A 27,591-nucleotide genomic window follows, 5' to 3' on the forward strand; every position below is an offset into this window, starting at 1 on the left:
GAAGTGCAATCTACCATACTCAATCAACCCATTAACCAGGATTTTTTATTTGGCCCTGCCGTTGATACCATCTTAGAAAAGATGAAAAAAGATACTGACTTCGCTAAGTCCATGGGTGCACTTCAATTTCAACAGTCTAGGAGCTCCTTTCGTCGCTCCTCCTTTCGAGGCTCAGGCAGAGGCAACACATCCCAAACTTCTTCATCATTCAAGAGTACTAAACAAGGCACCTTTAATAAAGGCTCCAATAGAGGAGGTTATAGAGGGAACAATAACAAGGGCAGAGGACGTAGTAATAATAACACCCGAGCCTCCACCGCCACCAAACAGTGACTTTTTCACACTCCCTCCAGACCACTTAACACCAGTCGGAGGCAGAATAACACCATTCCTACCAGTCTGGAACGCTATCACTACAGACAGGTGAGTGAGACAAATTATCCAGTATGGTTACTGCCTGGAATTCACTTCTACTCCACCCAACGTACCGCCCAAACACCGTCCACTGTCCAAAGAACACATTACGCTGTTGCAACAGGAGGTGCTATCCATGCTGGAAAACGGTGCCATAGAGCCAGTCTCATTACAACATCAAGGGACAGGGGTATACTCTCTATACTTCCTCATTCCCAAAAAAGACGTCTCCCTCAGACCAATATTAGACCTCAGACCTTTGAACCAATACATACTCTCAGATCATTTCCATATGATCACTCTACAAAAGGTACTCCCACTACTCCAGCAAGGCGATTTCCTTGCCACATTAGACCTCAAGGATGCATACTTTCACATCCCCATACATCTGGCTCACAGGAGATACCTCAGGTTCACAATAGAGAATCAGCTCTATCAATTCAAAGTTCTCCCCTTCGGGGTAACTACAGCACCAAGGGTTTTTACAAAATGCCTAGCAGTAGTAGCAGTACACCTCAGGAGGCAACACATCCATGTGTTCTCCTACCTCGACGATTGGCTCATAAAAGCCAACTCATACTCAGTGTGCCAGCCATACCTCACAGACAATCCAGCTTCTGCACAGTCTAGGATTTTCCATAAATTACCCCAAATCACATCTGCAACCCTCCCACATACAGCAATATATGGGAGCAACAATAGACAACTCCGTAGCAAAGGCATATCCAAATCCAGCCAGGATAGCCAACATACAATGTCTCATTCAAAAATGTCAGCCACAACACTCCCTGCCAGCTCGAGTGTTCATGCATATAGGCATGATGGCCTCCCTCATACTGTGCTTCAAATGCGCCCCTTACTGGAATGCCTAGCACGCCAGTGGAACCAAGCTCAAGGACAACTAAAAGACCTAGTGGTGGTAGACAGTCGCACTTACTGCTCTCTGCACTGGTGGAACCCACAAAACCTTTCCAAGGGGTGACTGTTGCAAGAGCCAGTTTCACAGGTAGTATTAACAGCGGACGCATCACTGACAGGTTGGGGAACCCATCTCCTTCAATATACAGTCCAAGGTCTCTGGACAGTCAAACAAAAGACACTACATGTAAACCACTTAGAGTTACTAGCAGTATTCCTAGCAATGAGAGCCTTTCAGAAATACTTGCGCAACAAGGCTGTGTTAATCCGGACGGACAACATGACAGCCACGTCCAAAAACAGGGGGGGACACACTCTCTGCAACTATCTCACCTAGCACAGAGCATATGGAAGTGGGCAATTCCACAAAACATTTATCTCCTGGCAGAACACCTCCCAGGAATAGACAACCAGATAGCAGACCTACTAAGCTGACACAGTCAGCAAGTACACAAATGGGAGATTCATCCTCAAGTTCTCCAACCATTCTTTCAAAAGTGGGGCCATCCAGACATAAATCTGTTTGCCACAAACGAAAACTCAAAATGCCCGTCCTTCGCCGCCAGGTTCCCACACCCGTTGTCACAAGGCAATGCGATATGGATGAACTGGTCAGGCAGATTTGCGTACGCCTTTCCACCAACACCACTGATTCCATTAGTGGCAGGCAAACTAAGGCAACCGTCACTCACAATGATCCTGGTGGCTCCCACATGGGCAAGACAGCCATGGTACTCAATGCTCCTAGAACTCTCAGTGGTTCCTCATCAAAGACTGCGCCTCTCGCCACAACTGCTAACACAGAACCATGGAGAAAGCAGGCACCCAGATCCCAATCAGATGAACCTAGCGATCTAACTCCTGAGGTCTTAGAGTTCGGAAATCTTAACTTGCCTCCAGACTGTATGAACATTATCAAGGAAGCAAGGCGTCCCACTACCAGAGCATGCTACGCAGCTAAATGAAAAAGATTTGTAATTTATTGTAATAATAGCCAAATCAATCCATTGGATGCCTCCATCCAAAATGTAATCTGTTACCTGCTACATCTTCAGAGATGTAACCTAGCATACTCATCCATAAGGCTACACCGTGCTGCTATAGCAGCATATCTTCAAAACAGACAACATATGTCCCTATTCAGAATCCCACCTTTTATGGAGGGACTTAAAAGAATTATCCCTCCAAATCATCCCCCTTCTCCAGTCTGGAACTTAAACATAGTACTTACCAGACTCATGGGACCCCCCTTCGAACCACTTCATTCATGTGAACTACAATTCTTAACATGGAAGGTGGCATTTTTAATTGCTATTACCTTCCTCAGGCAAGTGAGTGAGCTACAGGCACTAACATTACAGGAACCTTTCATGCAAATACACCACAATAAAGTAGTGCTTCGTGCATACCCTAAATGTATGCCAAAAGTTATATCCACTTTCCACATCAATCAGTCCATAGAATTGCCAGTTTTCTTTCAAAACTCGCAATCCGTGGCTGAAAGAGCTCTACACACACTAGACGTTAAAAGAGCTCTGTTATATTACGTTGACAGAACAAAATCATTCAGAAAGACAAAGCAACTATTTGTCGCTTTTTCACCACAACATAAGGGTAATCCCATTTCCAAGGCAGGAATAGCCAGATGGATAGTTAAATGCATTCAAATGTGCTATCAAAAGGCAAAGGGCACTTTAACAGTTCCCCCAAAAGCCCACTCAACGCGTAAAATGGGGGCATCCATGGCTTTCCTAGGAAATATTCCCCTAGAAGACATATGTAAAGCAGCTACATGGTCTACCATACACACTTTCACTAAACACTACTGTGTTAACGTGCAAGCTAAGCAACAAGCTGCTGTGGACCAGGCTGTCCTTCAAACTCTTTTTCAAACCACTGCAGCTGATACAGGCGACCACCGCTAGCGGAGAAACTGCTATACAGTCTATGCTAAGATATGAATTCAGCAGCCCACATTCCTCGAACGGCACATGTTACTTACCAGTATGCATCTGTTCTTGGCATGTAGGGCTGCTGACATTCATATAACCACCCTCCTCCCCGGCGCCTGTCTCAGCTGCATGGTTATCTGCCTTACATACATTTACATGGTCATCTCCTACTTCCTATACTCCATCTTTGCCACAATGGCGAAAAACAATCTGAAGATGGAGAAGATGCCCATGCGCACTGTAGTCCAGGGGAGGAGTCACCTATCTCGTGATACTTCGAAGACTCTTCCAAGACAACAAGGTGCAAACATCCGGCCCAACACTAGGCGGCGATCTATGCTAAGATATGAATGTCAGAAGCCCTACATGCCAAGAACAGATGCATAATGGTAAGTAGCATTTGCCTTATATAAGTTTTATATAGACCCACAATGAATCCCTAAACGAAAGTCAATGAGGTCAGACATTCGGAATAACATTTTCCTAATCGCGATTCTGACAAAATCACAATTAGGAAATCACAATTCCTAAGATTTGTACACCTAGCCTGAAATGCTAATAACGTCTTAGCAGATGGACTAACAAATCTATCCTCAAGTAGATTGTTCGTTCAGGATGTCACCTTGCATCGTGATTTCTCACATACCAGAAGGAAAATTGAAGTTGCCACTACGTAGTTCGGTTTTGAGTCCGTGTACCACAGAAATCTTTGGGTTTGTGGTAGGGGCCAAATTGCAAACAAGCAAATGGTGGTGGGCGGAATGCTTGCAATTTGTCTAATCACTGGCAATCAGTTGGGGTAGCATTCCAACCCATCATTCTTTTGCTCAGGATGCCACCTCAGTTTGAACCCAGCCAAATGCAAATAATTATCGACCCTGCTCCAAAAGGAACAGTCCAGCTTGAAGTACCAGGCCTGGTTCCCCCTGAACCGGAACAAAAACAACCCCAGACCAATTTCACCCTGAATTGGGGCTCATCAGTTGGGTATAGCTTGGAACCAGTGGCACAACGAAGAGCTGAAGAAGCAAAGTTCTAACTCTGAAGAGTAGACTGAAAACACTGCACTGTCTCAGACTATGCTTAACAATCAGACAACCAGATTGGGCCTTTATTCTGGTTCTGCAGTACTGGATCTTTTATAGGTTCACATTATTAAATAATTCTTTGTAGTCAGGTGCTGAATGTCCAGCAGTTTTATTCATAGTGGTAAACTTTTGATAGGACTGGGGGCCATATGTTCTTGATCCTCTGACCCATAAATTGAGCCAGATAGAAGGTAGACTAAGTAAATTAGAACAGGCTTTATTACAACCTTCCTCGATTCAAGTTGCAGCACAGACAGTTGGAGGGTGTGGTGTCCTACACGGTGGAGGTGGAGAACAGATAGCAAGAGGGGTTGTCCCCGAAGAACAATATTTCCCTGTTCCAGCTCACGATTCTAGCCATCTGGCTTCCTCTCTACAGGGTGTCCTTCTTCAACTGGGTTGCAATCTGCCTTAATCGCATCCCCTTAATCTACCAGGTCCACCAGACGTACAAAATGGGCCATCTTTTTTGCATCTCTTCATGAAGCCACCCCCTACTCTATAGTTTGGGGCAATGTCCCTAAGCTGGCGCCGCTGGTAACTGAGGATTGGCCAGCATTAAGAAACAAGGCCTTACATCCATTGAGTTCAAGGACGGGGCTCAACAATCAACTGTTTAAAGAATTCAAAATGGTACGTAGAGTACCCTAGATTGGGAAGGCACACAAGTCATTTCGGGGAGATTGTGTGATTTAAGTTTTGGCTCCCCTGGGTCGGTCCAGCAATTTCTGGAGAGGGCGGGAGATGCTGTTGCTCGAGATTGTATTTCTGTCCTTCCCCTGGGGTACTTCTACCACCCTATGCCCACTCCTAGGTATGAAGGAGGGCTATGGCCTTTACAACCACTCAGCCAAATTAATCACCCCATTCCCCTTTACAATCGATTTAACGCCCTAACCTCACTCCAAGATATTGATTGACTGCCGGGTTCTGATTTTAGTATCCCCGCTGTACCTTGTCTTCCCTGGGTCCCGGTGGGACAAGGATACGGTTACCCCCCTTGTAATTTATCTGTGCCTCCCATTAGATCTAGAGCGATCTCTCCAGTGGGGGATGTATTATGTAACAATATAGGGCACCAAGGGGGTGGCAGTATCACCCAAGAGAGACAGAGTAGGAAAGAGCAGGTAAACAAGGTTATCTCACATCCACGGGTTCATATAATTAATCAGTGCCCCCCGGGTTGTGGTATGCAGGCGGAGGAGGAACTTATGCCCACCTCCCCTCTAGGCAGTCCCAGGCTAGACGTACATTTGCCAGTTATGACTGTAGGTTCCTGGAACATCGCAGGTCTTTTATCTAAAACTATATCAGGTTAATGGGCCGGGTTTGTTGATCAGTTCAATCTCCTGACAATTCAGGAGACTTGGTCTATGGACCAGGTCCATTATCCTGGGTTTTTAAAATTCTCTAAGCCAGCGATAGGGGGGCGGAGGGGCAGAACCTCAGGTGGTCTTACTTGTTGGGTGAGACAGCAAAGTGGGTTAATGGTTAAAGAGGTGACCATTGATAGCCCAGATATCTTGGCAATATCGCTTTGGGTGAACCATGCCCCCGCCACCTTGGTTATTAATATGTACGCCAGAGGTTTACCGGGAGGGAGGCGATCTGAGACTGTTGACCACCTTGACAGTTTCTTAGAGAATTGGAGGGCAGGGTGTAATTGGATAATTATGGGAGATTTTAATTGCACCTTTCAACCGTTGGATTCAGAGTATGGCAAGCTAAATGCCGCTGAGGACATGCAGTGGGGTATTCCGAGCTTAGATTTGTGCCCAGTTAAAAAATGGACAGAAGCAGCCCTCCAATTTAAAGGGCTGTGTTTGGAAAGGGGTGTGCGAGCTGTAAATGAGAGGACTGACTCGGATAGGAAGGGTGCTTGCACTTTAAAAATGGCGGGAGGAGTAGCCGCATTGAATATATTCTCCTAAATGTTGAATCATGGAATTCTTTAATTGACATGAGTGTTCACGAACGCCTGGAAAGTGACCATGATCCATTGATTTTGTTAATAAAGGCTTTGATACCATATGACCCCAGTATAAAGCAGGTAGGCGAACCCCTTCCAGGGGTTTCTCTATCTAACGATATGAGGAGAGTAAGATGGTCCAGGCTTATTGATAATGATGGGGATCTTGCTGCAATGAAGGATTTGGTCGGACAATCAGTCTCCTGCTTACAAAGCTGCCCCACACAGTCGAACATTGATTTAATTTCCCTGCAGATTCATTGTGATCTGTTATCTAATCTTAAAACCTTTTTTTATTAAGACCAGTAAAAAGAAAGCAGAGGTAGGGGCAATACAGGCTTCCTCGTCATAAATTGCAAAGAGGCGTATTGCTTGCTGTCCAGGGCCATTAGATCTAGAGACATGGGAGAAGTGAAGGCCGCAAGGGCTAATGATAAGGCAACCCAATTTAAGGCTAAAAAAGAGTGGGATGAGCATCGCTGGAACGATCTTCTCCAAGCTAGTAAAGAGAAGAGTATGACTAACTTCTGGCAGCTGGTAAAATAGGGGAGCGACGGGACACCTTTTAAACCTATTAACTATGTCCCGCCAGACCTGTGGGCCGAGTATTTTAAGGCCCAGTTCTCTAACCCTAACAGCAACATTATGCTGGACAAATTTAAAATATCTAGCTCAATTCCAACCTTGATATTTAGTAACTCTGAGGTTGAGAATGTTCTTTCTACTGTTCCCAGAGGCAGGGCCCCGGGGCCTGACTGTGTGCCTGCGGACTTATTCGTCCATGATAAGGATAATTGGGTGATTTATATTACCTATTGGCTAACTCCATCGCCAGAGGTGCATGTATCCCTGACACATGGACAGGTGGGGTAATCATGCCAGTTTATAAAAAGGGGGAAGGAGCATTGCCAGGTAACTACAGGCCTATTAGCCTCATAGATTCCATACAGAAAATTGTTGCCAGATTAGTTTTAGGTCGGATCCAATTATGGATAGAGGATGCCAAGATTTTATCCCCCCTGCAGGCAGGGTTTCGGCCCTGTACAAGTACAATTGACCAGGTACTGGGGTTTGCGATGATTTATTGGAGCGTTGTCCTCGTAGGGGGAGGCACACTATATGCGGCATTTATTGACATAAAGTCAGCATTTGACCTTGTCCCACGAAATAAAATGTTGAGATCCTTCTTAGAAGTGGGGATGCCCCTGGAGCTGCTAGAGATGTTAGTCAAGCTCCATGATTCCAACCACACCCAGGTTAGATGGGGTTCTCATGGAGAGGTCACAGATAAATTCCCGGTGACAAAGGGCGTGCATCAAGGATGCGTTCTCGCGCCTACCTTGTTTTCCCTATTCATAGACAGGGTAGTGCAATATTATCCCACATGCCCCACAGACGCTCCAACTCTAGGGGAAATGAAATTCCCTCTACTCATGTTTGCGGATGACACATTGACATTATGTAAGACCCAATCTGGGCTACAGGTGGCTCTGTCCTGCTTTGAGGAGTTCTGCCGCGATCATGAGCTGGTGGTTAACGTGGACAAGACAACATTTATGGTTCTCCACAAATCAAAGGTTGTAAGGGGCAAAGTCTATATGAATGACGTTCCTCTAGAGCAGACAGATGTGTTTACCTATCTGGGGATAACTTTAAACAAGAAGCTGCATTGTAAGCCGCAAATTGACATGCTTTCTTTGAAGCATGCACAGCTTGCTGGGGTCCTTCTTTAAGAACACAGTCTGTCACACACCAAACCTATAGCCCCTGCCCTCACAATATATAACACCAAAGTGGTAAGCGCTGTTTTATACTGTGCAGAATTATGGGGCGACGAGGATGTAACCCACCTGGCTAAAGCCCAAAACAAATTTATGAGGGCCTTAACAGGCCTACCACAATCCTCCCCACTGGTGCCCTTATTTCTGGACTTGGGTTGCCATCACATTGAGCTAGATTCAGGCCTATAGCCCTCTGGAGACGGCTGTGGGCCACCCCTAAACTTGTTCTTTATGCTAGAGCTCTTCTTGATTTCAGGGAGCTGGTTCAATTGCGAAGATCAGATGGCTCCAGTATATTAAAGATACCCTGACAATGGGGATGGGTAACCTGTGGGATTATCCAGACTCAACTCCTTTTCCTTCTAAAAGGGAGCTTAAGGCCGCCTATATGGATGTTATGAAGATGAAACGTGTTTCTTCTATAACTGGGCCTTCCCTATCCAGAGACTTCCTATCAATAAAGCACGAACCGGTGTTTTATCCCTACTGGGGTCCTATTTCAAAACCTTTGGATAGGAAGCTCTATCATCAGTTTAGGGTAGGCTCTCTGCTTATAAAAGCCTTCTCCAGTAGATGGCATAGGCCCACGACAGACCTATGCCTGTTGTGTCTGTCACACCCAGAATCTTTTCCCATATGCTATTTGTTTGCCCCGCCTACAGCCTACTGAGGAGGAAGTGGCTTAAACCTATTTGTCTAATCCTTGGCACAAGGATTGCCATTGAAGCCTTGAGGGTTTTACAGACATGTCCTCAGGGTACCATTGTTAATGTCATTGCCAAATTCCCAGGGTGGGCATGGAGGATTCGGGCTAACAAACTCAGGGTTCACTGACCTGGTTTGTCTAAAGTGTTTCTAGCTACGGGGTAGCATGAATTGTCTACACTCCTTCCATTGTATAAAGTTTAGATGGCGTGTGTCTTTCCATTTTTATTTTTCATTTATTTCCAGCATAACAATTACTGTTCTAATTGAAAGTCTTGGATTGTGGTTTAATACTCATCTTAAGAAAACTTTGTGTATGTTGTAGTTATTTATATTAATGTATTTTGATTGGACCTACTTTGTATTGTTTGTAAATGTCTTTTATGGTTTTAAAATCGAAATAAAGACTCTATGAACTGAACTATTTACAAGCTGCAAGTATTGGTTACAAGTTGCAATGTGTTTTTGTGACTAGTTAAGACTTTTAAAAACTGAACTATGTACTAATAGGTAGGTTCTTAAAAATCCAAATCGTAGTGTGGGAAATCTGACCTGCCTGAGAAATATTTATTAAGTAAGTCGCATATTGCCAACGATTGTGATTCGTTGCCATCACAATGATGGTGGCCTGCTGGGTCAGCAGACCAATGTGTCTATGATCCGTTCTAAATAAAGCAAACTTTTATTTGTTAATGTAGCTTGTTCTCCTCAAGTGAAAATAGGCTGTGATTAAAAAAAAAAAAAAACCCTGTTTTACCTTTAAACCATTTCATAGAAGATCTAAGTAACTCTACTTATGACTACCCTAAATTGGGTGGCACTCCCGTTCCTGCTTTGTTTCACCGACAATGCTCTTTTGGTTTCACTTACTTCGACTGGATTGAGCAATAATTTTGCTGATTTCTGTGATCTTCGAGGTCTGGAATTAAATTTATTAATAACCACGTCTATGGTGTTTAATCCTCACATACCATTTAGAGGAAGGTTTTTGATGAAGGGGCTGACTCTGCAATAAGCAGATAATTTTGATTATCTGGGTGTCAGAATAGACAGATCTATTACATCCAGATCACTTATACAGAAAAGCGAATTGATCCTTTTACAAAGAGCTTTTGTGATTACTAAGAGAGATAAAGCCACTACCCTCAAATCGGTCTCCCCGGTCATTGAGGTTTACTGCATGAAGAAACAAACTGTGGTTTTATACAGGACAAAATTGGGAGACTAGGGAACATCGCTGGGTTGACCTCCTAGGAAAACAGCTTTGTTAGATCTTTGTTTATCATGCCTCAAACCACCCCTCTAATTCTACAATTTATTGATAAAGGCCTGAAAAGGGTTAACGATCTAGCCATTTTGAAACCCCTTATCTCCTGGGTTATATTGTGGACCACTACTGAGTTATCACACTATAGGGCTGCTTTAGTTGAAATCATGAATTCTGTAAAGGGATGCTCAGTTCCTTGGCTCCAGCATATCAAATCGCACTTTAGCACCATAGACGTGGGAAATTGTTGGAGCAACCCCACATCCATTGACAAAATGACCAACGCTATTATAAAAGAGGCCTTTTGGAATTTTAAGATCAATTCCTATCATTATAGTTTCCAAATAGGCAGAAACATGAATGCATTCTTGTCCAACAAAAATGTCCCTTCCTTGGAATCTTATATGGACGCAATTGTACCCTGCAAAGCTCAAACACTGTATATTAAAATCTAGGATACAATCTAATTTTTATTACAGAGTCATGGACTGGTATGGTCTCTGGTCCGAGCCTGGCGGAAGCAACGTAGCCAGGTTATGGGATGTTTACACTTGATATGATAGTTGAGAATCCTCTGCAGCTAATTTTTCCACCTCAGCCTTGCCTGTGTGTGAAGCCCTATTTCAATTAAATGCCCAACAAAATTTTAAGGGCATCATAGTTTATCGGCCGCCTGGCCCGAGACGTTCCTTCGTAGATAATCTCCAAGACCTTTTAGAAGACCGGCTAGTCGCCTCCAACCTAATAGTGTTAGGTGACTTTCATTTTCATTTAGAAGCCGTTTTGGAGGCGGATACAGCCAACCTCCAGGATCTTATGGAGTGTTTCGGGCTCCCACAATGGGTGAAGGGACCTATCCATTGGGCGGGACATATGCTCAATGGGATTTTTTCAAACAACCCTTTAATCTTAGTTAAAGATACCTTGCCACTCGTCTGGTCAGACCATTTGGCTATTATGTTTAATGTTGGAACATTAGAACCCAACCCCCAAATCGGCTGTATAGCCAGATGTAGAGCTGGGAGAGCCAGGAATAGAGTTAATCAACTGACATTTCAAAAGAACCTAGCAAGCCCCCAACTGGGGAGGATGCAGATGTAAATGCCTGTTTTTCCAACCTTTGGTTGGGGAAAAAATTGTACACATTTACCTCCCTCCATTTCTATTCATTCGAAGCGCAGCCGCCCCTCAGCCTCTTGGTACTCTGCCAGACTGAAGGACTGCAAACTAAGCTGTAAAGAACAGGAACGTATTTGGCGATTAGCCTATGATCCAGTTGAAGGGCAAAAATACAAATATAGCTTGAGTAAATATAAGGAAATGATTAGGATTTAAATAAATATCTATTTTTCACAAAAAATCCAGAGAGTAAAAGATTATTCTAAGTAATTATTTACCACTGTGCTAATGCTTACCTCACCACCCACTCCTGAAATGGTGCCAACTCAAGACCTGTTTGTTGAGATTGCTAGGCACTTCGTTAGTCAAGTGGAAAGCATTTTTAATGAAGTAGGTAGCTGTAGAGTTAGGGCAAATTCTTTCAGTTCTAATACTGAACTAGTAGCAAATAGCCCTACTGGGGAACCTTGTTTTGAGAAATGTTCTGACCTTGATAGGGCGCAAATGATGGACCTTATTGCTAACTTAAAATCAGACTCACCTATTGATCCTTGCGCAGTGAAGGTTGTAAAATTGGGACAAGATATTATAGCAGACAACCCGGAAAAAGTGTTTAATGTAATTGTCAGAACAGGAGTGTTTCCTAATCTATGGAAAAGGGCATCAATTTTGCCTAGCCTAAAAAAAACGAATTTAGATGCTACAAATATCTGAAAGAGACACGTTAGTGATAGATTCCTTACCTTAGAATATCCCCAGGTGTCAGACTGGATCTGGAAAGTTTTCGTCAGCAGTACACCTGCGCGTCGGAAGGTTGTGTTGTGCAGCTCTGCGTCCGTCGCTGGAGTCGTAGGTGCAGAGATGACATCACGGCAACTACTTAGGCGCCTCACATACGCACTGACGTCAGTTCTTCATTTTTCCACGCCAGCAAGCGTAGATCTGGTGAGAGCACCTACCCTAGTCACTTTTTGACTCGCCTTTTGAGACTTTTTGTCTTCCATTTTTGAGTCTTTTTACTCCTGGTGCCACGTTGGGATGCCTGAGTTTAAATCCTACGGGGCCTGTCACCGCACGATATCAGTGGCTGAGCCCCATGGCGTCTGTCTCTACTGTCTGGAGCGCGACCATGACTTCCGGTCATGTTCCGACTGTCTGGGCATGGCTCCAAAGGCCTTGGGGGAGCGGTCCCGTAAGCTGCTGGAGGCTCAGCATTCGTCTCCGCATTGTTCGAGGTCCAGGGGTCGCTCAAGGAACCGCTCGCAGAGCCATCATCATCGCTCCCCGAGGTAGAAGTCTTTACACTCTGAATCAGGTAAGAGACGTCATAAGAAGAAGTCGAAGAAGCATTTCTGCTCTCTGACATCCCCCGGTCGGTCTCCGGACGCGAACAAGAGGGCCGGTGGTGCCACACCTGCGGCTTCTGTAAAGCCTGCGAGTCCCAAGGCCTACCCACCTTATCCAGGTCCGTCGGCGACTCCTGCCCAGGTGCAAAATTTTCTTGCAGCCATGGACAGCCTCTTCAGGCCTCGGGCTCCGTGGTCCCAGTTCAGGGCCCTCCCTTGCTGTCGGCGGCTCCGGGGACGCAGGGACCTCCGGCGTCCCCGGCGCCGCAGTGGGTTCCGTTCGTTCCACCACCACCCTTGCCTCGGTTCCCAGACAATTTTGCTCCTGGTTGGGACCCTAATTGGGACACGGAGCCGGACCGGCGTTGTTAGACTATTTGTATTCCCCTGTCCCTCCCCCACCACTGCAGCTTGTTCCACGGGCAGTGGAGGAAGGGACGACTGGGAGGGGTCTGAGGACTCTCTTGCACGGCAGTGCGAGTCAGAACAGGAATTGACGGAAGAGCTAGAGGATGCCGGTAACCTTGACCTCTCCTCTGACCCTGGTTTTCTTGTTCCTCCTGTTGTGGCTATGGATGAGGGCGCTAAATACACTGTGGTGTTCCATAGAGCAGCTGAGACCCTTGACCTCCCTACCGTGACCCTCAAGACTAATCTCCTCACTGAAGTACTTCAGCCGGCGACAAGCTCTTTGGAGCCTCTGCTTCTGTTCAATGAGGCATTAACTGACGTCTTGATGGGAACCTGGTCAAGACGGGCCACGGGGTTTCCCGTAGATGAGAATGTGGCCCGGCCCCATCGCCCAGGCCCGGGTGAGCCTGCTTTTCTTTCCGCCCACCAAACCCCGGAGAGCCTGGTCATCCATGCCTCCATTTCCCAAAGCGCATTCCCTACCGCTCCGCCGGATAAGGAATGCAAGAAGCTGGAACAGTTAGGCAAGAAACATCTGCCAGCTTAGGGCTGTGGTCGGTGAACACCACATGCCTCTTGGCCCGCTATTCCCACTCTGTGTGGGGCACGGTTGCGCAGGTGCTGCCTCAGTGTCCGGAGGAGTTTCGGACAGTGCTTTCCCAAGCTGTTGCTGAGGGGAAAGATGCAGCAAAGTTCGCCATCAGGTGTGGACTGGACAGCGCAGACTCACTGGGTAGGGCGATTTCCACAACAGTGGCCCTCCGTCGCCACGCCTGGTTGCGGTCCACTGTTTTTCCAGGGGATGTGCAAAGTTCTCTTATGGACATGCCCTTTGATGGTACTCGCCTGCATGGCGATAAGGCAGATAGTGCGCTGGAGTGTTTTAAGGACTCCCGGGCTACGGCCAAGTCTTAGGTCTCTCCACCACGTGCCCGGCCACATCTGCTTTTCGTTCCTGTCTTGGCCACGGAAGGGGCACACCGACATGTTCGTTCAGCCAGAAGCCTGCGCAGAACCAACCTCAGCGCAGCCGTTTGCGTGGTTCCTGACGCGGTGGGACAGTGTGCGGGTCAGTCCACCTCCTCTCCCGCAGCATCCGCCTCAAAGCCTGCCTAGTCCGAGCTTTGGGGCACACCCCATGCTGGTGGGCGACAGGATTCGCCATCACCTTCCCCACATGGCGTTCTGTTACCTCGGACAGGTGGGTGCTGCAAATCGTCCGAAGTGGCTACTCCCTCCGCTTCGAAACTGCCCCTCCAGCTATGCCACCTCCGTTCCACTGCATGTCGGGGGACAATTTTGCGCTTCTCCAGCAGGAAGTCATGGTCCTCTCGACCAAGGGGGGCATCTAACGTGTTGCTGGGCCGGGAGTAGGATGTGGTTGTTATTCCCACTACTTTCTGGTCCCCAAGAAGGAGAAAGGGGGCCTGCGTCCCATCTTGGACCTCACATACTTCTACCACTTCCTCCAGAAGGAGAAGTTCAATATGTTGACTCTGGCTCAGGTCTTGGCTACCCTCGACCCTGGAGACTGGATGGTATCCCCGTCCGGCAGGCCCACTAGCGTTACCTGTGGTTCACGGTAGGCCTAGAGCACTTTCAGTTTGCCATGCTCCCCTTCGGCCTTACCAGTGCCTCTTGGGTGTTTACGAAAGTGATGGAGGTGGTTGCAGGTCATCTGCGCAGATCAGGGGTTCCAGTCTTCCCCTATCTCGCCGACTGGTTGTTGAAGGCGGGCTCACCCCAGGCAGTCGTCTCCCACCTCCAGACTGCGGCCAACCTCCTGCATTTGCTGGGGTTCTCTATCAATATGCCAAAGTCGCACCTGAGACCCTCTCAGAAGCTCCCCTTCATCAGAGCGGTTCTGGATCCGACGCAGTTTTAGGTTTATCCTCGTGAGCAGCGAGTCCGGTATATTCAGGCTATGATCTCGATCTTTCAGCCTCTATCCCGAGTTTCATTCAGGATGACCCTCGGCTCCTGGGCCTAATGGACTTTTGCATCCTGCTAGTGCAACATGCCAGATGGCATATGTGGGCTCTGCAGGGGACCTGAAGTTCCAGTGGGCACAGTATCAGGGCAACCTGTCCGATCACATCCAGATCTCGGAGGGCACTGCACGACAATTGCAGTGGTGGCTCACGAATCGTGATTGGGTCAATGGCAGATCCCTCTCCTTTACCCAACCGGAGCACTCAGTGGTGATGGATGCGTCCCTCCTGGGATGGGGCGGCCACATAGGAGAGGCGGAGATCAGAGGCCTCTGGTCTCCGGCGGAGTCCCTGCTCCATATCAACCTTTTGGAGCTTCAGGCGATCCAACTTGCACTGAAAGCATTCCTTCCCTCTGTTCAGGGAAGTGTAGTGCAGGTGTTCACGGATAACACCACCGCCATGTGGTACTGCAACAAACAGGGCAGGGTAGGGTCGTGGACTCTGTCAGGAGGCTCTCCGCCTCTGGACATGGCTGGAACATCAACGCATTACCTTGGTGGTTCAACACCTGGCAGGTTCTCTGACCGCCAGGGCGGACAAACTCAGCCTCCGGTTTATGATGGATCACTAATGGCGTCTGAACTCGGACGTGGCACAAGGCCTCTTTCTGCAGTGGGGAGAGCCTTGGTTCGATCTATTCGCCACCAAAGAGAACATGCAATATCATCAGTTCTGCACGTTGGAATTTCCAAGGCGGCAGTCGCTTGGCGACGCTTTTTGTACTGAGTGGAGCTGAGGTCTGTTGTACGCCTTTACGCATATACCACTTCTGCCCGGAGTGCTGAAGAAGATGTGGTGCGACTAGGCCCAAGTCATCCTTGTGGCTCCGGATCGGGCATGAAGATACTGGTATCCTGAGCTACTCAGCATGGCGATCAATCCCCCGATCTGACTGCCTCCACCCGAACCTGCCCAGCCTCCACCTCCATGCGTGGAGATTGAGCAGCAACAGTTGATAGCTTTTGACCTTTCTTCTGAAGTCTGTGATATTATTCTGGCAGCCAGGCGTCCCTCCACTAAGCCGGCATACGCCTGCAGGTGGGACATATTTATGACATGGTGCACAGCAAAGGCTGTGGATCCCCTTCCTGCCCCTCTTTCCGAGGTCCTTCTGTACCTTCTCTCTTTGGTCCAGCAGGGCTCAGCTCGGGGCACTATCAACGGTTATCTCTCGGCCATTTCCGCCTTTCTACGGCTTCCAGATCAGCCTTCTCTTTTTAAGTCCCCGGTTGTGAATCGCTTCCTGAAAGGCATCCTACACACGTTTTCTCCCGTGCCTTTCATACTGCCTCAATGGGACTTAAATCTTGTCTTGACCTATCTGATGTGCACTCCGTTTGAGCCACTTCATAACTGTCCGTTACGTCTTCTCACTCTAAACACGACTTTCCTGGTAGCTATCACCTCTGCCAGAAGAGTGAGTGAGCTTCAGGCTCTTTCTTCTAAACCTCCCTGTCTCTCTGTTCATCCAGACAAAGTGGTTTTAAGGACTCGTCCTTCTTTCTTGCCAAAGGTCGTCACGCCCTTCCACATCGGGCAGACCATCACTTTGCCCACCTTCTTTCCGCCTCGTCATCCTTCAAAAGAGGAAGAGAGGCTCCACCGTCTGGGCCCAAAACGTGCACTCTCATTCTATCTGGGTGGAGGACCAACTTTTTGTTGGCTACGTGGGCGCCAAAAAAGGTTGAGCCATGCACAAACGGACCATCTCTCTGTGGGTCGTTCTGTGCATCAAAGCATGTAACTCATTGGCTAAGAAGGCATTCTACCCGGGCAACCGCAGCCACTATGCTTTGGGACGCGGTGTTCCCTTGCAGGACATCTGTCAGGCAGCTAAGTGGGCCTCGTTGCACACGTTTAACAAGCATTATTGCCTTGGCAGTCCAGTCCGGAGAGACGGCTTCTTTGGTCGTTCTCTTCTCCATGACTTTCTGGTGTGATCTTGTTCGCAGACCCACCACCGGGGTTGGTATTGCTGGGGTATCTATTGTAAGGTAAGGAATCTATCACTAATGTGTCTCATTCAGATGCACAAGTTACTTACTTCTGTAACAATATATTTGGAAGAGACATTAGTTAGTGATAGATTCCTTACCGCCCCACACATCCTCCCTGTTCTGCGAACTGATTTCTAGGGTTAAAGTTATCCCTTTCAGGGCCCTAGTTTTAATGGCACCAGTTGTCGATTTCTTGCATGGCTCTGCGTTCCTGGTGTGGAAAGACGTGTACAGGACTGACTTCAGCGCACATGGGTGACGCCTAAGTAGTTTCCGTGACGTCATCTTGGCGCCTACAATGCCAGTGAAGGATGCAGAGCCGCACTGCGCCACCTTCCGACGCCAGAGGTACTGATGACGAAAACTTTCCGAATCCAGTCTGACGCCTGGGGATATTCTAAGGTAAGGAATCTATCACTATCTAATGTCTCTTACAGATATATCGTTACACAAGTAAGTAACTTGTGCGTTAACAGCTATTGCCCTATATCACATCTACATTTTCCTGCTAAACTCCTAGAGAAGCCCATGAATAAACAACTGATGGATTATATTACTCTACATAGCTGCCTAGATGAAACACAACATGGCTTTATAACTAAGCACAGTACGGAGTCTGCCCTGATCGGATCAGCAGAGTAAATCAAGGTAGTTCAAGATAATGGTGGAAGGGCCATCATTTTGTTTGACCTATCGGTGGTCTTCGATACTGTGCACCACCACTTTTGGTGGATAGGTTAGCAGGGATGGAGGTGCAAGGTTCAGCACTTCACTTGCTAAAATCTTATTTAGAATGTGGATCACCATTCGTGGGGATGGACCCATTCCAATGTAATTCTTTACAGCTCCCTTGCAGAGTGCCTCAGGGCTCTTCTATTAGTCACACTCTTTTTAATGTTTACATCGCTGCCCTGGCCTCAATCATAAAATCATTCTGCTTTGCCATAACATCTTACGCTGATGACACTCAAATTGTTGTAGCAGTCAAGAATCAATCCTCGGCTATCATTAAGCAGTTTAATGATTTCACGTCAGCCATAAGCTTATGGATGAGCTCATATAGTTTACATTTTTTATTTTATTTATTGAGTTTTATTCAGACAGATATATAACACTGCAGATTAATCGTACGCAATGCACAATAATCACAGAATAGGCAACATGCAAGTACGTTATTACAATAACACGTAGTACAATAGGATAGCGACACAAAGGCATATATTTTAGGATTAACTACAGCTCCACATACATTAAACAATCAACAAATTAATTTGCATTTTGGCTTGGGGCCTACATGTATAAGCAGGGCAAGTCTTGGGGTGGGGGGGTGCTGGAGCGACTGAGTAAGTAAGAGAGGGAGCAGCTGCTTACACCCAAATAGCCCTATGTAGGAGGGGTCATTGTATTAACTGGAAGGATAGTGCATACTGGATGTTAGACGCCAAGGCGGCTGTTGGGTCGTTACACACCGGGGCTGCATCTAATAGTGTCTCAGTATCATCGATGAGGTTCACATCTCTCTCTCTAAGCCAAGTCGTGAAGGGTTCCCAAATATCCCTTGGGCAAGATGCCATTGGCATGAGGTCCCAAAAGGCCGCAAGTTGCTCTTGGCAGTAAGCCACGTCACAAATCCACTCAGGAACTCGGGGTGTCTAGGGGCTCCCCGGTGCACGGCCATCCTAGGATTTGCGAGTAATGGCAGCATCGCTGTGAGTCGGCGTGACTTAGGTGGAGTCTTCTCCACATAGCCCAACAGTGCAACTAATGGGGAGCATACCAGTGGCAGGCCTGTGATTGCTCATATGGCCTCATATACCTCCCCCCAGAAACTAGATACAACTTGGCAGTCCCATGCAATGTGTAGGAAGGTGGCAGCTTCGCGTTTGCACATCCAGCATCACAAGTCTGGTCGTAGTTTCAACTTGTATAGCTGTAAGGGAATGCAGTAGTAACGGTGCAAAAATTTGAGATGTATAAGTCTCAGCTTGTAGTTGGGGGGATAAATAACTTAATTGCGAGCAACAAAACGCCCATTTTTCGTCTGTTGGTAAATCTATCAGCTCATTTCTCCACTGTTCTAGGGCCTTTGGGGTAGCACATGGAATAGTGGTTTGCGTGAGAGTATAGCGCCTGGTCACCAGTTTAAGAGAGGTTGGCGTGATCAATAGTTGTACGAATGGTTTCATGACGGCTGGAGGAGTCGGAAAGGTAAGATGCATTGTTTTGCAGGTGGCACGAAGTTGGTAATATAAGAGTAAGTCAAGGATCTGCGCCTGTGCACCATCCTGACCTGTTGGTGGGTCTAAAAACATATCTTGTGGCTAGAGGTCACTCAGCGTGGAAATACCCATTTGACGAACACGTGCAATGGCGCCTGTATCATGTAGGAAGGGGAAGTGTGGATGGAACGCAAGCGGCGTGGAGGGTGCTTATAGCAGTGGAACACCTGTCCTCTTCCACAAGCCCTCCCAGGCCCAACGTAGGGTTTCAACTTTGTTTATTTCATCTGCGTGTCTCCTATAGGGGTGATAAAGAGACACATGCAAGGGAGTTGCATCAGCAACATCACTTTCAATCGCCATATGTGGTTGGAACAGGGTGGTATGCGCACCATCAACGTGCCGAAGTCGCACCTGATACCTTCCCAGAAGCTTCTTTTCATTGGGGCGGTACTGGACACGGCGCAGTTTGGGGTTTATTTTCCCAGACAGCGAGTCCGGGTCATTTGGGCTATGATTCTGATCTTTCAGCCCTTGTCCTGGGTTTCAGTCAGGATGACTTGATGCTGCTGAACCTCATGGCCTCCTGCATCCTGCTCACCAACTATGCCTGATGGCGTATGCGGGGTCTGCAGTGGGACCTGAAGTTCCAGTGGGCTCAGCATCAGATGAACCTGTCCAACTACTTCCAGATCTCGGAGGGCACTGCTCAACAATTGCAGTGGTGGCTCACAAATCAGCATTGGGTCAGCGGCGGATCCCTCTCCCTTCCCCAACTGGAGCACACAGTTGTGATGGATGCATCCCTCCTGGGATGGGGCGGCCACGTGGGAGAGGCAGAGATCAGAGGCCTCTGGTCTCCAGCCGAGTCCCGGCTCCATATCAACCTTTTGGAACTTCGGGCGATCCTTCTTGCACTGAAGACATTCCTTCCCTCTGTCAAGGAGAAAGTGGTGCAGGTGTTCACAGACCACACCACCGCCTTGTGGTATTGCAACAAACAGGGTGGGGTGGGGTCGTGGACCCCATGTCAGGCGGCCTCTGGACATGGCTGGAACGTCAAGGCATTTCGTTGACAGTTCAACACCTGGCAGGTTCTTTGAATGCTAGGGCGGACAAACTCAGCCGCTGGTGCCTGATGGATCACGAATGGCGTCTTCACTTGGAGGTGGTACAAGGTCTTTTTTGACAGTGGGGAGAGCCTTGGTTAGATCTATTTGCCACCGAAGAGAAAGCGCAATGTCAGCTGTTCTGCGCTTTGGAATTTCCAAGGCGGCATTTCCTCGGCGACACTTTCCATCTCGAGTGGAGCTGCGGTCTATTGTACGCCTTTCCGCCTATATCACTTCTGCCCAGAGTACTGAAGAAGATCAGGGACGACCTGGCCCAAGTCATTCTTGTGGGTCCGGACTGGGCTCAAAGAGTTTGGTATCCTGAGCTACTCAGTATGAGCATGGATACCCCGAACTGACTGCCTCTTCGGAAGGATCGTCTGTCGCAGCAGCAGGGGACTGTCCTCCACCCAAACCTGTCCAGTTTTCACCTACATGCGTAGAGATTGAGCAGCAGCAGTTGATTCAGATTGCCTTGCCTCCTGAAGTCTGTGATGTAATTCTGGCAGCCAGGCGTCCCTCCACTAAATCGGTATATGCATGCCGGTGGAACAAATTTGTGGCATGGTGCACAGCAAAGGCTGCGGATCCCTATTCTGTTCCTCTTTCAGAGGTCCTTTAGTTCCTTCTGGCCCGGCAGGGCTCTGCTCTGGGCACTATTAAGGGCTACCTTTCTGCAATGTCAGACTTTCTCAGGCTCCCTGATCAGCCCTCTTTTCAAGCTCGCTCTTATCAAGTATGCCAAATTACTGCACTGAATTCTTTCTTTTTTCTAAAACATTGAGGAACTTACGATCTGCTCCTGTCCCAAATGTTTTGGTCACCAAATAGTATTGAATAAGTCTTGGTAGAGGAGATCTGACCACTGATGAAGGCACAGTGTCTAACGAGACTAAGTCTTGCTCCAATGCCTTCGAAAACAAGACTGTAGTAATAACTACACTTTCTCACTCAAACAACAGACCACATCTAATATGCCTAGTCATTAAATAACTATATAAACTGATCTGTCTCACTTTCGCCCTCTTTCCCTTAAACAACCTCCCCATTTGCTTGTCATGAATAAAAATCTATACATTCCGAATTAAACAAGTTTTTAAGTAATGTACTTTTCTTGTCATTAGCTCACTCAAGCCAGTCTAAATACTTGATTTAAGGCCTTCTTGTAACAGTGTCCCACAAGATATTCGTGCATATATAGTAAAAATATGTTGAAATCAAAACATGGTATTGATGAGAAACTCCCCGATTTTAAATCTCAGAAATTGTCAGTTACAATGATAAAGGGCAAAGAGATATTAACAAACGTTGGTGTACTTTTGATTGTTTACATGGCAATCAAATAAAGCTTTCCTTCCTTCCTTCCTTCCTTCCTTCCTTGTATCCACCCAGAAGAAGAGAAAGAAAAAAAAGAAAAAAGTGTTTAAGGTTCCAGAAGAAGTGATCAACGATCGGTCCAAGGACTGTAATGTGGGCATCATCCCCTCACCCTCTCCTGGTAAGTAGTGGCCAACAACATCATCATAGTTTTTTCAGCATCAGAATGCTCCATATTTATGTGTGTAATCATGGTGTTGGAGTAGTTTTTTTTGTTAGACCTAACTCGAACTTTAAAAGAGAACATTTATTTTGGGGGAGAATTATCATGGACATGGTGTGCTCTACCTAAAATCAGGAAAAGATGGACAGAGTGAGGATGTGGGATCATTCCATTTTGGCAATAGTAGACTCATAGTATATAGAATATTTTCATACTTTACAATTGGTTGGTATTTACAATTGATATTTACAATTAGAAGCTCAGGGAGAGAAAGTGGCTTTGTACTTCCTTTTTTGGTAAAGTGTAGATCACAGATTAAAATACCACCATATTCAAAGATGAGTCACATAGCCAGTGTCTGCTGAACTTTGAAAGTGGTGAGGCAGCGCTTGAAATAATTTGAGCTACTCGTAATTACTCGGGACACAGTCCAGTTCGTCGTGTTGTTCACCATGCCACCTCAGACTGTAACTAACTACGCAAATCAGGCTTGGTCCTGCTCCCGTAGAAACAGGCTACGAAGAACTGCCTCGCATGGTCCCCTCCTGGAGGGAAGACTACCAACTCCGACAAGTTAAGGCAAGATCCTATAGAAACAAGACCGGGCTGATTGGCTTATGACTAGCCTCTGTCTAGAGTGAGTGGCACAGGGGACAAAAATGATGGACTGTATTACCAGTAGCTGATATTATTTCGAGCATTTCATACTTCACCTTTTTGTTTTCCTCAAAGTAAGTCATATCTGAAGTAATTGTATCCAGTTCTGTCTGAATTATCGAACAAATATCAGCTTTAAATGTATATTGGAAAACATTAATTTTGTCTCTGAGCATCAGCTTGCCATTTTCCTAAAATGCACAAATATGTATCTTAACGGTAACTAAATAAATTGTTCTGATAAGAAGCACAATCTGTTCCAAAGAGCAGTCATTTCATTGCGTTAAATAAACGCAATGATTTAATGACAAATACCAGCCACAATGATGAGTAAATGTCTGCGTATGGTCTACAGATATCCGCCTAGTGTGTTCGGAAGTTACTCATATGCAATTGCAAAACAACGTACTACTGCCACATGGACAGTTTCTGTCTCATGTTCCCATATATCTCAATCACATGCTGTGGTCAGCCACCAGAGGCCAGCCATACCCATCCACTATGTTCTCTGAAGGTTGCACATGCAACCTACGTTCTCCCAGCATGCACTCTCTCTCAAGGAGGGCTCGCGTCACTGCATGCATCATGAAAGACACCATTCAGCAGCCACTCATTTAAAAAGGTGAGTGGCTCATAAACTGGTCACTCTTAGTGGTGGTGCACTGGTACCAGTGGTGGTCCTTAGAAGAACACATTGGTGGTAGAGGGGACAGCAACAGGTACGTCTTCCTCTTTTGAAGCTCTGTGGGTGTATTACATGGGTTTGCAGCAAAGGTACCTGTACATACTACTTAATCCATGAGTGTTTGAGGTAGGGGTGCCAATGATCTGTGCTTATTACTAGAGAAGACAACCTAGGTAACGGGTTGGAATTTCTGAGGCATTGGAAGCTGGCATGGGAGTCGTGAGGAGCATGCAGTTGTGGCTCAAATAAGTCAATTCCAACTTCCTTACATTGACTCAGTTGTCACTACCTTTTGGTGGGAGGCAGACCTACCTGCATGTGCTGAGAGCTCTGCAGCTCTTTGGTTGACACACTCCACATCTCAGGAGCAGTCCTGTTGCCACTGAGGACTGGAGGATTGTACTGAGAGTGGCGGATTCTCTCTGGTTGCTCATCACAGCCTAGCTGCGTTTCGGCTAGCATGTTCACTGTTCGCAGAGACTGAGAACATGCATTAGGGATACAGTACAAGCATACCTCTAAACATTGTTCTTATGTTGGTGGCACTGGCACATTCTCCACCATTTTCAAACACTTATGATGCAACTATACATAGAAGCAGCTCCACGCAAGGGTCACATCACGTGACCCACGTCGTGGCCATTTTGGTCACGGGGAATCCATTACATAGGATGTAACTCTAACATACTAGTTATGGTACATGACCCCATCTCTCAACCACCCTGGTAGCATTAAATTAACCACCAAATCTTTCAAATCCTCTAAGCATTAATTGTTGGTTCACCACAATAGGAATGCTACATACAACAAGCGCAGAAGAATTACGTTAGGTGACAACTCCATTTCAAGTATATTTAAGTATTTATTTTCTATTCTTCTGGGAGTTGTAGAGTCTCCTTCAAGTTGTTTGTTTGCAACTAGAGCTGGGAATTGTTTCATTTAATCATATTACCATTGTTTTCCATACCAGACTGCAAAATACTACCATCGGATTATGTGTGCAGCACATCAGACCTTTAACAACCTCACAGCCATTTTTTCCTTTACCAGGTGAACCCCCTTACGAAATGGGCAGAATTGAAAGAGTATTTTTTAAACTACATCTCTACAATTGAAGATACTTCCTCAGAAGAATTTTCACACATCAGAAAAAAAAGATTGTGCATTTCACTTTGGGTCCTGAGAGCTTGCCTATTTAAGCTCAAATAGAAGAAAAGTCATAACGCCTGATTAATTGGATGTTTTAAAAAATGCTCTTGACGATCTGGACGGTTACTTCCAACCTACAGTCTGCATATGTATTGAGAGATTACATTTCTTTAATTGCAAGCAATGCATTATTGAGCACCTTGAAGATTGGGTCTGCTTTAAAAGAATTGCCTATTTTGTGTGAATTACTAACATTACATGATGATCTAATAAAAAATCAAATTGTCATGCACAGTAAGAACTCCAACCTACAGGAAAGGTTAGGGGTAAATGGTGATTTCTTCTTTTCAAGACACTTTAGACACTGTGAAATGCAACCGATGGCTTGTCAGTTGCGGTCAACTGGTATGTACTGCTGCGGTCCAACCGATGCATTACAATGGGCACCAGTCGGAGGGAGTGACCAACGCTTTTCGACGGGCTCGGTCGGAAATTCACCATAATCCCTTAAGGACGGTGTTTCCACCATCGGGACTATGATGTCGGTTTCCGACAGCCATTCCATGTCAGCCTTTCCGACATGGAAAGGCTGTCGGAAAGTGACATTGGGGGCACCTAGCAGGGACCCCTTCCCTCCAAGGCCCTCTTCATTTGGGCCTGGGGGCAGCTATGGTGCCCCCCCGATATCCCTGCACTTTGTAATCCTGCCACAATGTGCAGGGATGATCAATGGGAGTTTGTGGTGCAGGTGGTGCCCCCCCCGCCGCACAAGCTCCCATAGAGAAATAGAAGTTTTCAACCACACTATGTGCGGTCTCATTGTAATTAGGTGTTAGGAACCGCCAGCTCCGACCGACCTCATAATGAGGGCCAGAGTTCTCAATATATGGGCGTTTGGGTCACTTGATGTGAAGTTGTTGATTCCATCCAACAGTGTGTCAGTGGGAAGGGACCAGGGCAGGGTGGAGTCCCTATAGATCTGAGAAAGAGAAACATCAAAGTCTGGACTCTGCTACTCACTAATGTACACATCCTGGTACTGAGCTCTTGGACTACCTCAACCATCATTCCCATATTTAAAAAAGACAACTGGTCCCATCCTAGTTTCTATTAGCCCATTTCACAATATTAGGCAGAGTTATATACAATAGGATTAAGGAATGAGCATCAGAAAACACAATTCTTCATACCTGTCAGTATGATTTTAGAAATCGTTTAGGTACAATTCAGCAATGCCTATACTTAAATCTAATTATTGGGAAGTACGCAATAGCCAAACAAACATCATTGTATCTTGCGTTTATGGATTTGACTTCAGCATTTGATTGTGTGAACTGATCGAAGCTTTGGTGGCATCTCCTTTCTAAGGGGATGGATGAAGCACGTGTACACTTTCTAGCCTCTTTCATGAGAACAGGAAGCCAGAATAAGGTTTGGACCTAATGGCAAAGCCTCCAATGAGATCAACATTTTTTGAGGTGTGAGGCAAAGCTGTGTTAGCACCCCTATTGTTTATATTATATATTAATGAGATCAGCCCTTATCTAACCATCATACCCCCAATGTCTCCAAGGTGAATGGTGCCTCACTCCCTACCTTGCTATATTCTGATGATGCAGTGCTGATGGTTTGCACCCTGAAAGGCCTGCATCTGTTAGTGTCCTCTTTTATTTAGGTCATGGCCGATCTTGATCTTCAGGCACATTTTTCAAAATCATATAATATGGGGTGCGGCGCTAAGCGTATCCAGGTTTCTACTCTTGCTGTTGGTGCAATCTGCTTAAATAGAACCAGCACTTTTTCTTATCTTGGGGTTAACTTTGATTCAGCTGGTTCTGGGGCACCTAACGTCCAACATTGCAGGACGAAGCTAGCCAAGGCAGTTGACTCCCTTTTTAGGTTGAGCATTCGAGACCTCTTTTATATACTTTAGGATATACTTATATATTAGTATATACTTATATGTGTATGTACTTTGTGGGCTCTGGAGATCAGCCCTAGGACTTGTCTGCTTCCCCTTAGGGACTTTTTTCTGTTCAACTGCCTCTATTCAACTGTCTTATTAAAAAAGTACCAGTAGAGGTCAGTAAAATACCAGAATTGCATTTGGCTGAGAGACTTTCTTTTTTACATTTTTCTTGCAACTGCCTCTATTTAACTTTCTTGATAGAAAACGATCAGCAGAGGTCTATAAAATACCAGAATCACTTTAGCGTACTCTAGATTCCAGTCCATAGAAATTGTCTTCCACAAGCACCATTAGACAATAATATGTTTTTCAAATCTTGTATTTTCAGTGATACGACCACCAAAGGCCTTGATTTGATATTAAAAACAGAGCTTTGCACAATACCATTTCCAGCTGAAAGGCAATATTTCTCTGCGTGTGTTCCCATACCTGGCATGTCACGCAGTTTGGTGCTTACTTTCTACTATGTTAAAGGACAGTAGATGTTTCAGCACCCAGACTAATGTGCCGCATAGCTAAATACATATAAGGTCCCAAAGGTGAGACTGATTGCATTGCAAATGCTTGTTCCTGTATCTCAGCCCTCCAAGGGGAGGGTACTCTCACTGCTCCTGCAGATTTATGCAACACAGTGTGTCCGTGTTGCAACACTCTTGTCCGATATATGGGCTACTGCTGATTGTGAAGCCACTCAGGTGGAGGAAAAACACTTCTGTAGAAAAGTTCTTTCTGCCCCTTATCCTCCTCCCACTTTATTTGTTGGGTTTTGAGCTATGTGGGCACCTGTATCAGAGTTCGCCTCCTACTCTTGTGGTTATTAATTCGGAGAACTTAGGAGGCAAACCTTAACAGAGACATTATCAAGGACTGTTAAGCATGCATTAAGGCCCTAAGCAGACAATCGTTAGGCTATGTGAAGAAGTCATTTCCGGAGAGTGGGCTGTCTCATGCTTTTACAGAACATTGCTCAACTGGCAGCTTAAACAAAAAACATGTGAAAATGCTATTACTCCCTAATGCCCTAGCTCATAGACTCTGTTGAAATGCTAAAGCCCTCTGTCGCTGCCTATTCACACCTGTACTTTAATAATGCACTAGCCCAATATCTGTTTTGTGCACATGAGTGCTGGGAAAGGTGCTTAATTTTCTATTTTAGGGCAGACACCATTAAGTGCTTAATCTGTTTTCCACTGGGCTATCAAAAAAATCTTGCACTTGCCCATGTCCCTGTGAGGATAGATCCGGGCTAACAATAGTACATTTTAGCTTTTTTTTTAATGAATTTTACAAAAGATGTAC

At 46.2% G+C, this 27,591-nt stretch overlaps 1 protein-coding gene across 1 annotated transcript in view; it reads left to right on the top strand.

Annotated features, from left to right (window-relative positions):
- The window catches only part of LOC147676766 (palmitoyltransferase ZDHHC1-like), a 452,133-nt gene that overhangs the window by 342,557 nt on the left and 81,985 nt on the right, over positions 1-27,591 (top strand). The window contains exon 6 of the mRNA XM_086945205.1: positions 21,685-21,790. Coding sequence (XP_086801331.1) covers positions 21,685-21,790 — 106 coding nt within the window. The remainder of the gene's footprint in view (positions 1-21,684; positions 21,791-27,591) is intronic.

Source organism: Lissotriton vulgaris, chromosome 12 (genome assembly GCF_964263255.1).
Source record: "Lissotriton vulgaris chromosome 12, aLisVul1.2, whole genome shotgun sequence".
Lineage (NCBI taxonomy): Eukaryota > Metazoa > Chordata > Amphibia > Caudata > Salamandridae > Lissotriton > Lissotriton vulgaris.